The sequence below is a fragment of the Microcaecilia unicolor genome, chromosome 1, assembly GCF_901765095.1.
Source record: "Microcaecilia unicolor chromosome 1, aMicUni1.1, whole genome shotgun sequence".
Classification (NCBI taxonomy): Eukaryota; Metazoa; Chordata; class Amphibia; order Gymnophiona; family Siphonopidae; genus Microcaecilia; species Microcaecilia unicolor.
Genome location: NC_044031.1, coordinates 406,435,139 through 406,449,209, shown reverse-complemented (window position 1 = coordinate 406,449,209; position 14,071 = coordinate 406,435,139). Strand labels below are relative to the sequence as shown.

The following is a 14,071-nucleotide window of genomic DNA, read 5'->3' as shown; positions in this document are numbered from 1 at the left end:
CTCCACCACCTCCTGCGGGAGGGCATTCCAAACATCCACCACTCTCTCCGTGAAAAAATACTTACTGACATTTTTATTGAGTCTGCCCCCCCTTCAATCTCATTTCATGCCCTCTAGTTCTGCTGCCTTCCCATCTCCGAAAAAGTTTGTTTGCGGATTAATACCTTTCAAATATTTGAACGTCTATATCATATCACCCCTGTTTCTCCTTTCCTCCAGGGTATACATGTTCAGGTATTTTTCCCTAACAAATATAGCATTTTGAGATGATCTCGTGTTCCTAATTCAGTCCCTGACATTACCAAGAAATTATTTGACAATCTCAAGGCTATTGCCTTAACTACTATAATACATAATTGGAATTTTCAAAGGAGAAGTCCAAATATATGTTTCCTTTTTTTGAATTGTGTCCATGAATACAATTGGCTTTTGTAGGTTGCACCTGCTTATTCTGTGAATGTAGTTGGCTGGGAAATAACACCTATGCTTTAGAAAATGCTACATATGTGTGCTATTTCCTAATCCCACCCAAAACGTATTGTCTCTTAACCACCTAAAAGGACACATGATGGAGATCTCTGTGGATGCTGTTTAGCTGGGTGGAAAGAGGAAACCAAACTATAGCTATGAGATACAAGGTTTCTCACTAGGAGTCACTGCCCAGAAAAAAAGACCTAGGTGTCATCGTTGATGATATGTTGAAATTCTCTACTCGGTGTGCAGCGGTGGCTAAGAAAGCAAATAGAATGTTAGGGATTATTAGGAAAGGAATGGAAAACAAAACTGAGAGTATTATAATGCCTTTGTTTTGCTCCATGGTACAACCTTACCTCAAATACTATGTACAATTGTAATCACAGCATCTCAAAAAAGATATACTGGAAGAAAAGGTATAGAGAAGGGCAATGAAAATAATAAAGGGGATGGGACGACTTCTCTATATGGAAAGGCTAAAGAAGCTAGGGGTTTTCAGCTTGGAGTAAAGATGGCTGAGGGGGCCTATAAAATACTGAATGGAGTGGAACGAGTTGACGTGAATCGCTTGTTTACTTTTGCCAAAAATATAAGAACAAGGGGATACACAATGAAGATACTAAGTAGTAAAGTTAAAGCAAATGTAAACTTAAACTCTGAAATTCGTTGCTAGTGAATGTGGTAAAAGCAGTTAGTTTAGCAGGGTTTAAAAAAGTTTAGATAATTTCCTAAAAGAAAAGTCCATAAGAACATAAGTGTTGCCATACTGGGACAGACTGAAGATCCATCAAGCCCAGCATCCTGTTTCAAACAGTGTCCAATTCAGGTTACATGTAGCTGGGAAGGTCCCAAAACAGTACAAAACATTTTATGCTGCTTATCCTAGAAATAAGCAGTGGATTTTCCCCAAGTCCATGTTAATAATGACTTATGGATTTTTCTTTTAGGAAGTTAGCCAAACCTTTTTTAAACCCCGCTAAGCTAAATTCTTAGTGGGGTGGTTTTGGGTACTCTGGCAGGTATTTTGAACAGGCCACTTGAATAAAAATATTGAAAACTGCTTGTGACACGTTACTTGCAAGTTCAGAGTTGTTCTTCATTTCATTTCCTTTATGACACTGAATAAACATTAGCAATGTTAACATAAGTTATCTGCCCTGTTTTTTTTTTTAACAATTTATGATCTTTGTTTAAAAGATACAAATTAGATGAATGTTTGTTGCTTGGACTCTTTGGTTTTGTTTCTAATTTACCCAAAATTCTGATTGGCGTTATGAATAGTTGTGTTTTTTTTCCTTTTAATTATTTTTCTGTTGTTTTTAATTAGTTGGTTTCCCTTGACTGCTGAGGAAAGTTTCCAGAATGCCACAGTGCTGTATGCGTCCCTTGAGGCAGTTCTTCATGCACACTGTTGACATGCTGCAGACCCTGTGTTGGTCATGATGAGGAAGTTCTGTTTAGTTTGCTTTGTAGTATTTTGGCTGTTTATTTCTTCTCCTGAACCTTTGACACTAATCTAATCAATACAGTAGAACAATCCCCATCATGGTTTGTACACAAGTATGCATGTCACTGATGTATGCCACTTCCTCTACTGTAGATTATGTGTGCACACATATTTTTAGATGATTAAATGTAGTATGTATCTATAATACTTGGGTTGCTCGTAAATATTATTTTTTAGCCTTGGCTTACTTTAATGGAGTTCTCCTATTGCCATAGCAACAGTATAACAATGACAATCTCATCTGCTGTAGCAGTGCAAGGACAGTGTATCTTATCTCTGCTGCCACACTGACCTCAAAGCCAACTATAGCACATTCCCGTTTTTCAGCTTACCCTTCCAATGCTGACTTAGCATACCCTTAGAGCTGGTTAGGAACCTTTTTTATACCGGTGTACTATGCTTAAAAGAAATAGAGAAAAATGCAGGCAGATAAAGACCAACCCGGCCTATCCAGTCTGCCCCTCCATGCCACCTACTCTCCCTGTTACTCCCTTAGAGATCCAATGGACTTGTCCCAAGCTCTCTTGAATTCAGATACTGTTTTCGTCTCCAGCACTTCCACTGGGAGGCCATTCCACAAATTCACCACCCTTCTGTGAAGAAGTATTTCCTCAGGTCACTTCTGAGACTATTTCCTTTCACTTTCGTCCTATGCCCCCTCATTCCAGAACTTCCTTTCAATTGAAAGAGGTTCGCCTCTTGTGCATTTATGCCATGTTGGCATTTAAATGTTTCTATCATGTCTCCCCTCTACTGCCTTTGTTCCAAAGAATACATATTGAGATTAAGTCTATCCCTATATACTTTATTACGAAGACCAGTGCCCATTTTAGTAGCCATCTTCTAGACTGACTCCATCCTTTGAAGGTGCAGTCTCCAGAATTGTACACAATATTCTATATGTCTGACATAGCTTGAAAGAAAGTCTAGAAATATGCATATTTGGAAGCTATCTTAATTGGCCATTATCCAGGCTTTTTTTTTTTTTTAATGAGATCATTTGGTTGCCATTGCAGTCACAAAAAGAAGATATTAAAAGTGAAACTGTGCATGGTAACTTGGGTGCTACTGGGGATCATTTGTTTCCCTTATAAAATGAGCACATTTTTGAGACATGATGTAGTAATCATTTTATAAAAAGATGCTTATGTGACTTTTAAACAATTTTGCAGTGCACTAATATTTAACATTCCCTGTCTTGCTTGTTTAAAAATATTATTCACCCCAATCTAACTAATGTGTAACTAGACACCTTCAAATAAAGATTTCTAGGGCATCATTTTGGACTCCTATTAAAAAAAAAAGAACACAGGGATCCTGGCAAAGCAGTACATTTATTTAAAAACACATGATGCAAATCTGTGTGGCATAAAATATACAAAATAATTTTAAGGCCTTTATTAGTTTAGGTATCTCTATTCCATTAGCAATTTTAAATAACTAAACAACTCACCAATACTAAGATGCAGACTGTAGTCCAGCAATGAGATGGGTGTTATCTAGTCTTTTGCATAGGTATGATTATTTACCTGTTGGTAAGAGCTCTTCTGTGTGCACTCAGTGCAAGAACTAATGGCTTTTAGAGAACCAGTTATATCTCTCCGACTAGAGCAGCAGACTTGGGGAAGCTGATTCAGACAGAGGTATATTTAGGAGACCTACATAGACATAGTTGAGAAGTCTCACCTCCAGTCTGGCAACCTCTCTGCTGCCTTGGAGGAGAGAGGTCACCTTAAAGAAGAACATCACCTTGGTGAGATGGAGACTGATCTATAGTTAGGAGCTGCTCTTCAGGGGATGCAGAATTCTCATACACGGAGGACGTGTCTCCAGGGACTTCTGCCCAGGAGGGAAGGGCTAGGATGGCTGTTTTAGTTGGAGATTTTATTTTTAGGCATAGGTAGCTGGCAGGGGCATAGCTACATGGGGCCACTGGGGCATAGGCCCCTGTAGATTTGGCCCTGGCCCCCCCACCTGCCAACCCCTTCGACCCCCCCCTCCCGCCGCCACTGTCACCGTTGGGTACCTTTGCTGGCGGGGGTCCCCAACTCCCGCCAGCTGAAGTCCTCTTCTCCGGCGCGGCTGCGTTGCTGATCTGCAAGGCTTCTGTTTCTGTGAGTCTGATGAACCCGCAGGACGCACAGACTCACAGAAACAGAAGCCTTGCAGATCAGCAACGTGGCCGTGCCAGAGAAGAGGACTTCGGCTGGCGGGGGTTGGGGACCCCTGCCAGCAAAGGTACACGATGGCGGCAGGGGGAAGGGGGGTTCAAAGGGTTGGCGCCGGGGGGGGGGGGTCAAAGGTGGTGGCGGTGGTGGGGGGAGGGTGTAAAAAATGGCCGGGGAGCGGCGGTGCTGGGGGGGGGGGGCTAAAATGTGCCCCCTTCACCTCGGGCTCTGGACCCCCTTCCCGCTGAAGTCTGGCTACGCTCCTGGTAGCTGGTGGGTGTGAGGATCACGTGGCCACTTGTCTGCCTCATGCGAATGTGGCAGATCTCACATGTCACCTAAATAAGATTTTAGACAGTGGTGAGGAAGAGCCGGGTGTCTTGGTATATATGGGTACTAGCGATCTAGGAAAGTTTGGTAGAGAGATTCTGGAAGCCAAATATAGGATCTTGGGTAGAAGAAATCTAGAACCTCCAGGGTAGCATCTTCAGAAATGCTCTCCATTCCATGCATGTGACCGAGATGCAGGTAGAACTCTGGATTCTCACTGTGTGGATCAGATTTTGGTGCCTGGGAGAGGGGATTAGTTTAGTTAGGAAGTGGGCAACATGCTGGTAAAGCAGCAGCCTATTCCAAAAAGATGAGCACCACCTTAACCAGGGTGGAACCAGGCTGCAGGTGCTAACATTTAAAAATTAGCTAGAGCAGCGTTTAAACTAGAACCTGGAGGAAAGCTGATAGTTGTTGAGGAAAAATTGTTGAGGCAGGTTTATTGATTGATTGATTGGGATTTATTAGCCTGATAATCTCATTCAGTGCCTGCATTGCCATGACAGTCTGACTTGGCTTGGAGATTTCTGTATCTAGCAAATGCCACCTGCCATCACCCTTGACCTTTCAATGCTTTTAAGACCTGTAACTACTGAACTTGGTTGGAATGCTAGTGTGGGGTGGTAGCTCAGTGGAACAGCATCTGCTTTGCATGCAGAAGGGCCCAGGTTTGATCCTGGCAGTGCAAAATATCATCTAGACACAGAGGAAATGCTGCTAGTCAGTCATTGTTTCTTTCCCTCCTTCCTAGCTGAGCAGCCCATGTCAACCCTCCCCTTCCAGTGTCTGCATTCCTTCTGCCTTGTCTGTGGTCCTCCCCAACCCCCCCTGTGTTCTTGTCTGATTCCGTTTATTTCTGTTAACAGGTCTTTCTTTCCTGAAGTGTTGTGTCCTTGCAAGGACTCCTTACTCCCTTATTAAAAAGTAAACGCATTCCATTTTTAGGTATAACTTGTCTGGAATGTTTTTACGTTTGGGGAGCGTGCCAGGTGCCCTTGACCTGGATTGGCCACTGTCGGTGACAGGATGCTGGGCTAGATGGACCTTTGGTCTTTCCCAGTATGGCACTACTTATGTACTTATGTACTTATATCCCAGACCATCTCTGTAGCAGAGCACCCCAGGCTTCCACTGCACACATTCATATTTTCAAAGCACTTAGCCTTCCAAAGTTCCATAGGTTTCTATGGAACTTTGGAAGGCTAAGTGCTTTGAAAATATGCATTGTAAACTAGAAGTAATCCCCAAATTCTCCCTTTTTTTTGGTTGGAGTCTTTATATAAGTTTGGAAAAAGCATCTCTTTTCTTATAGATTATAAATACGCTTGGTGTCCCTTGATGTTTAAAATAATATTCTGGGTCAAAAAGTGTAAACTTAGTAGCATTTTCCAGTGATAGCGCAAACCAGATGGCTTTTGCAAGGTCAGTTTTCCCTCGTTTTCACAGCTGGGTAGGGTCTCTCTAGTTCATGCACAAAGTTAAGCAGGATGGTTTAAAGAAGAACTGTTCTAGCTCTGCACCTTGTTTTCATTTATTTATTTTATTTGTTTGTAGAGGCTTGATATACTGCCATTTTAAACACATCATGGCAGTGAACAATAAGCACTTTAAAAACATAGTAAACATGTAAGCTAAAATATGTAGACTTATAAAACAAAACACAGACATGCTCAACGATGGGAAGTGTTTGTGTGTGGGGGGGGGGGGGGGCAGTATGAATGTAGTATCAAACACTGTATTACTAACAACAGAACACATACGTTTATCTATTGGGATTTATTAACCGCCTTTATGAAGAGATTCTCCCAAGGCAGTGTACAGCTGGAACAGTTTAACATACAATTTTGTTAACAGGAAAAATGACTGAATATAAACATAAATACAATAACCCCGTTTACTAAGCCATGCTAGCGGCTGCTGTGCAACAATGCCGACACAGCCTATTCAAAGGACTATGTTGGCATTAGCACACATCAGCCGCTAGCATAGCTTAGTAAATAGGGGGGGTAAATGAGGTAACCATGAGAACAGTAAATTAAAACCTTAATAGGACTACCATGAAACAATATCAAAAATATACACGTTTAACAGCACTGAAATTCAAATAACAGAGATATAATGCAGTGTCAGCATAACACCCTAATGAAATATCTAATAAACACACATTAGAATCAGTGTTCCCTCTAAGAAGCGACCTGCTGTGTGCAAATTTTTATTTGAGTGAGCACCAAAATAGCTCAACAGCCAAAAAAAAGAGCAGGGGGGGGTCCACCAGAGCTATCTGCGGAGTGGGAGGGGGGGGGGGGGTCCCCCTGAGCTAAGGAGCAAATTTAGTGTTAAATTATTTAAAAAAAATTATTTCAAATCATAATTTCATGGGGACTGTGGCATCTTTCACTCAACTTGTCTCATCAAAATGGATTAACCTGTCTAATCCTCTCTAGTCCTAGGCCCAATTCAGCACCTTAGCCAATTTGGCTAAACCTCTCTATTTAAGTACCTGTATACAACATGTAAGCCGCATTGAGCCTGCCATGAGTGGGAAAGCGCGGGGTACAAATGTAACGAAAAAAAAAAAACCTCAACTACATCATTTGACTCCTCCTTGCCATATTGGAAAGCCTTCTTAACTCCCAAAGGAAAGAAATTCTAGGAAACAGATTTAACTATCTGTGAATAGCAGCAATTTAATTCCAACCAGTCTTATAGTCCCAGGTTTTGAAAACTGCCTATGGAGTACACTTTTTTCTGTCCTGCATAAGCTCCTCATGCCCCTCCTCCACCTTTTGCTTCTTTGGCAGGGCATTTTATTTTTTCATGTGTTACAAAGTTCTGATCTGCTACTGCTTGGGGGGGGGGGGGGGTGCTTGTGTGTGTGTGTGGTGCCTCCTAAAGCTTCTGCTGCAGTACATAAGAGAGAGAGAGAGAGAGAGAAAAGCAGCCCCGGCCAGCTGAGAACTGGAGCAGCTCAGAGGACCTCTGGGGCTAAATTAACTCTTTCCAAAGCAAAAGAAAATTTAAAAATTTAGTTCAAATAGCATAGATATGATGCTAATAATTTTCTGCAATACAGCTTACTCTCTTTTTTGGCTAATAGACTTTTTAAACTGTATATACTACCAATGAAATCTCCATGTCTAAACTTTCACTGAAAAAAATTCTCAGGTTATTTCTTCCCGCATTATTACATTAAATAGTTTTAAGTTTAATCTAAAAAAAAAAAAAATAGGAAAAACTGCCAGTGCACCAAAAGAAATACTTGAACTTTCATCATTGTTCCTCTTTCAGAAAAGAACCATGAACAAATGAGTTTTGTTATAATGCACGAATGCCAAAGACAGTGGTTCCCAAGCTTTTCCTGATGACCCCATGAACATTGGAGTCATCTGGGACTTATTCAACCAAGTCACAGAGGAAGCTGTTGAAAAAATCCTGAAAGGTCTGCAGCCTACAGCCTGCCCTCTTGACCCTTGTCTAGCAAAGATAGTACAGCTACCAAGTACGGGCCTCATTGAAGGGACCACTAAAAAGATCTGCAGTGTGTGCCTCATACTTGACCAAGACAAGCTTGAAAACTATGGGCCAGCCTCTATCATTCCTTTCCTGGCAAAACTTACAGAACAGACAGAATACATTCAACTTACTGACTGGCTAAATAAAAGTAATTGACTTATACCTATGTCAATCTGGCTTCAGTCCTGGATATGGAGCAGAGACAGTTCTTGTGTCCCTTCTTGATGATCTGTACAGAAACCTTGACAGGAGATCTGCCTCAAAACTAGCATTGCTAGATTTCTCAGTAGCCTTCTACACTGTGGATCATCATAATCTATATAAATAATTCTCACCTCCAGTTCTGAAGCTCACAATGTGGCAGGGAAACACTGAAGCCCTGTACTGTTGTAGCCACTCACTCTCACTCATACACCTGCCCTCAGCTACGCCCCATCTGGACATAATTCGCAACCCCAACGTTCTAATGAAGCCCCAAGCTCCACCCACTTCCATGAAGGGTTTGTTAGTTTGTGGTGGTGAAGCCTCTCCACTGACCATGTCTCTCTGTCACGCTCTCGCATCGACCGTGATGACGTCGAGGGCGGAACAATTTCGGTGAACAAAATGAACGCAATGGTAAGGGAGGAGTAGGGAAACACGCTCCCCTAACAACGCGTTACACACTCCCCCTTTCCTCCGATTGCAACACACCCCCTACACGTTACTGCCCCCTGGACCCCCCTGCCGCGACCCTCTGGACACCACCCTTTCCTCCGAAAAACCTCCCCCGAAGCCTTCGCCTACCTCTGCTGACGGAGACGAACTTCTCTTCTCGCCTGCGGGGCGTGGCTTGATGAAGGAGTATCTGTCCAAGTCTCTGTGCGTGCGTCTGACATCAGACGCACAAACAGAAACTTCAACAGATGCTCATTCAACAAGGAACGCCCCACAGCCGAGAAGAGAAGTTTGCCTCCGTCAGCAGAGGTACGCAGAGGCTTCGGGGAGGTTTTCCGGAGGAAAGGGTGGTGTCCAGAGGGTCGCACCATGGGGGGGGCATGCAGTAATGCCAAGGGGGGGGGGTTCAACTCCGTGGGAGGGGTGTGAAGGGGGCCTTGAACTGGGAGGGAGGGGGTCTGCAACTCGGGAGGGAGGGAGAAACGGAGGGACAGAGGGGGGTTGGGAGGGAGGGAGGGGGGACATGGAACTCGGCAGGGAGGGAGGATGGGTGGGAATTTCCCTTGCAAGCGCCCGTTTCATTGCGTTTCGAAATGGGCCTTTTTTACTAGTATGCTTATAAAGTGGCTGAAACTGGTATCCTGTCATAGTATTTACATGCTTCAAATACTATTTGTCAGACAAACAAGAACATAAGAATAGCCATACTGGATCAGACCAGTGGCCCATTTAGCCCAGTATCCTGTTTCCAGCAGTGGCCAAGCCAGTTAGTGACAGAAAGCAATCCCAGGGCAAGCAATAGCTTCCCCCTTGTCTATCTCAATAGCAGACTATGGACATTTCCATGAACTTATCCAAACCTTTTTTAAAACCCAGATACGCTAACTGCCGTTACTACGTCCTCCAGCAGCGAGTTCCAGAGCTTAACTATTCTTTATGTGAAAAAAATATTTACTCCTATTTGTTTTAAAACTATTTCATTGAGTGTCCCCTGGTGTTTGTACTTTTTGAAAGTGAAAAATTGATTCTGTTCTATACCACTTGGGATTTTGTAGACCTCAGTCATATCTCCCCTCAGCCATCACGTTTCCAAGCTGAAGAGCCCTAACCTCTTTAGCCTTTCCCCATATGGAAGGAGTTCCATCCCTTTTTTCATTTTGTTATTTCTTCTTTGAACCTTTTCTAATTCTGCTATATCTGTTTTTTGAGATACAGCGACCGGAATTGAACACAGTACTCAAGGTGAGGTCGCACCATGGACAGATACAAAGGCATTATAATATTCTTGGTCTTATTTTGCATCTTTTTCCTAATAATTCTTAGCATCCTATTTGCATTTTTGGCTGTGCACACTGGGCAGAAGATTTCAGCGTATTGGCTACAATGACACCTAGATCTTTTTCTTGAGTGCTGACTCCTAAGTTGAACCCTAGCATCAGGTAACTATAATTCGGATTATTCTTCCCAATGTGCATCATTTTGCATTTATCCATATTAAATTTCATCTGTCATTTGAATGCCCGGTCTTCCCCTAAAGTCACAGGTCAAGAATCTTAGGATACTGCTAGACTCATAACTCACTTTGATCCCGCAAATTCAAACAACTTAAAAAAATTCTCTCTTTCACCTGTGGCATCATCACTCATTTCTATTTAAAAGACAAATCTGACCACTATAGTCCATTCCATGGTAATGACATGACCAGTCCAACTAATTCAGAATGCTGCAGCATGACCGACACAAGGCTGCAAACAGCGTGACCACATTATACTGTTCCTGTAGAAAATTTACAGGGCTAAATTTAAAACTATTTTATTTTATTTATTTATTTATTGCATTTGTATCTCACATTTCCCACCTATTTGCAGGCTCAATGTGGCTTACACATGCCATACCAGGATGTCAGATACAATTGTTGATGCAAAGAGATTAAGGATGGACAGAAGTAATAAAATAGGTATAGAAAGATGATTTTCGGATTAGAGTGGATTGGTGAGGTGGTATAGTTAAGCTATTTTTAAGGACCTCAGACAAAATGCACCAGAGTACTTGAAGAATAAGTTAGCCCTCTACACATCTGCAAGACCTTTAAGGTCCTCTCATGGAGCATCACCATCTGTACTCTTGTCAAAAGAAATTGCTCAATGTGACACCCGCCAGTGAGCCTTCTCTGGCGTAGCCCCCGCACTCTGGAACTTACTCCCAGAGGGGCTACGTCTAACTCAAGACTACCTCTGTTTCAGAAAGCAAGTGAGTCTGGCTCTTCTCCCAAGCCCCTTAATACGTGTGGTGACTGACTGTGTACTCACTCCTCAGCTGGACTAGCTTGCTGCACACCCTATAACTCAGACCATTTCCTCATATGTTGTTTAGCTGTACTTGGAACTTGCCTTGAGTTTAGCCACCCATCTATTTAACCCAATTGACTTTGTACTATCTATCTTGCTCCTGTCTATATATCTGCACTTGGCTCCTGGTTACATAGTAAAATGTCTCATTGTATTATGGGGACAGCATTAGCATCATATCTGTTATTTTCATGTTCTAATGCGTGCCTATTAGATATAATGCTGACATCATATTATATCTTTGTTATTTGAATGTTTTTCCATGCTATCACTGTAGTGACATTTATTATATTTCTGTTTTATTATTATTCTGCCTTGCTGTTAAATGTGTTTATTTCTGATACAGTATCATGTTAGTCCTATTACTAGGTTTCAATTTGCCATTTCCAAGTTTACTTCATTGATTGTATCTAGGCTTATTTTTGGTCTTTTTACTGTTGATTATTCTGTTAACAAAATTGTAAGTTTTATGTTAAACTGCACCTGGTGTACACCGCCTTAGGTGAATCTCTTCATAAAAGTGATAAATAAATAAAATAAAATACACCATTTGTTTTTATTGCCTTGATGCTACCTATTTTAAGGGCGAAGCTGGCTGTTTCAGGCACTAGTTTGTAACTAATCCATGTGCTGTAGTGATGCAGTAAAATAGGTGATAGACTATACACCTGGGCCTGCTTCTTCATCTTCAAATTCTGCTGCAGACCAGATCTTAGCTATGGTTGTTAAGCAAAGCACCTCAGTAATGTCTTAAATACTGCTCTGAAGAACTGAAAATCTGTGTGTTCCAAGGTGGGGAGTATATGTGAAGACAGCAAAGAGAGTAGGAAGGGATGGGTGGAGGGGGTGGAAACAGTCTGTCTGGGAGTGGTATTTTCATTAGAAAGACAAACAGAGCTGTTGGCAGAAGGGAAGAAATCCCAAGGGAGGGCATCTTTCTAAATGGAAGGGCACGCAATTGCAAAAACTGTAATGGCTGAGAGGAGGAGGCTGTTCCTCTTAGTAAAAATTTGTATTTGAAAATGCATTTCATCTCTCTGAACATGCAAATGAAAGAGGACAGTATTTGAAAGGCAAACCCCAGAGAACATGTACACACACCTGTGCAATTTACAAATAATCCACACCAGATTTCAGGCTGGTTGTACCAGTTCATAAGGCACACAGCAGAGACAATGTTTCCTTTAGGCAATACAGAAAAGCATGTTTGGAGGCAGAGAATGGCACAGGAAGATGAACTGGGGGTCAGATGCACCCTCCAGTGCTGTCAGGGACAATAAAGCGATGCTTGCTTTTTCGTTCTGTTTTGGCATTTAGGAATTTTTTTTTTTTTGCTAAGCCAGCCGTGCACTTTTCATTCTGAACTGAGCTGTATGCCATAGTAATTTTTCATCATAATGGGCCCATACGGACTGTCCGTCTCACTTTTTGCTTCTGTCTCCTGAATTCAGTGATTAGGTTTGTATGGTACCGAATATTGACTTTCTCTGTTTTTCTTGTCTAAGGCAACTTTGTGTGTGTGTGTGTGTGTGTGTGTGTGTGTGTGTGTTTGGGAGGAGGGAAGAGAGGGTTGAAGCAATTCATTACTTCCCACACAAAAACCCAGAGGTTCCAAACAAAAACAAATAAAAGGGTTCCCACTGTAAGCAGGTACTTCCTTCACATAAATAAGCTAGTGTGTGTTAGGCCAGGACCACTTGTGGATATGGACTCTATGCTATTCCTGGCTGCTTGATTATAGTGTCTTCAAATATACACCGTGTCTCCCCCCCCCCCCCCCCCCAAAAAAAAAGGCAGGACCCTTTTAATTTTTCTCTATAACCAATAAATGGCTGGGTGTACAATAATAAAACTTGTCTCACAAATAGGCCTTTGATAGAGCTATAAAATGATTATGTAGCATGATAAATATTCTTTGCAGACCTCACAAAATAAAGGCACTTTGAAATGTCACATGAACAAATGAAAACAATAAATGTGAATGCTAAGAATGTTACTCTCAGTCAATTTGCATACAAAAAATTGCCATATTGAGATTGTTTGATCTGACAATGTAAAGTACATGTTCAAAATGCCTTTGTGTGGAGTGTCCTGACTTAATACCAGATCTTAAATTTGGTCACAGACACTTGTGTGTGGCTTCAGGGTTGACATTACTGGGGCAATATTTGAAATCACTGGTAATACTGATTTTGTGAATAAGTTTGCTTTCTGTCCACCAAGTGACCTTTGTTTTTTCAGGAAACATTTTAAGAAACTTTTTCGTTCAGTAACATTTCGTTTGTCTCAGAAATGTTATGTGCTTATTGTGTAGTGAAAAACCATGCTGACCAACTGTAAATAAACACATCATAATTACTTCAAGATTTGCAAAGAATATTTATCATGCTACAGATTTGTTGCATGCTCATTTTATAGCTCTTTCGTAGGCCTGTTTGTGAGCCTGATTTTATTATTGTACTCTCAGACGTTTGTTATAGAGAAAAATAAAAGGAGCCCTGATATTCTGAAACACAGTGTACTTAAACCACATTATTGGAAATCAGGATGTCTAGGTCAGCCAACTGGCATCAACGAAACTTAGATATGAAGAAACATAAGGCCCAGGCCTCTCGGAAAGAAAAAACTTAGAATACACTGTAGTTGTTACAGGACTTTGTGAAAAAGTGTATGTCCCAATTTAATTGATTTTCTTTCAAAGACTATTCAAAAACTGTTTAATGAGTTTGTGTTGAACTAGAAATAGGTTGCTTACAATATGTTGACTACTAATTGGATATAAATATGATGCTTGTAGATGTAATGTATTTCCAAAGCCATTGCAGAAAGCAAGCTTACAACACTAATGCAATTTGTGATTTGCAACAGATCTCTGAAACCATAGGAAACTGTTTATGAGGAAGTGTTGGAGTTGATCTTAATCTACCTTTGGAGACCTATATACTAGCTGGCCATTATTCAAAGGTGCTTATATGGTTAGCAGGACTGCTTACTGGGCCCAATATTTAGCAGCATTCTCCAGATAACGCTGCTGAATATTTTTTCTGACCACTGTAGCACTATCCAGATAGTGC

General features: G+C 41.5%; 1 protein-coding gene across 1 annotated transcript in view; it reads left to right on the top strand.

Annotated features, from left to right (window-relative positions):
- Nucleotides 1–14,071, top strand: part of KIF13A (kinesin family member 13A) — an 818,528-nt gene that overhangs the window by 96,597 nt on the left and 707,860 nt on the right. The window contains 1 exon segment of the mRNA XM_030211397.1: nucleotides 12,195–12,202. Within this exon segment, the coding sequence (XP_030067257.1) occupies nucleotides 12,195–12,202 (8 nt within the window).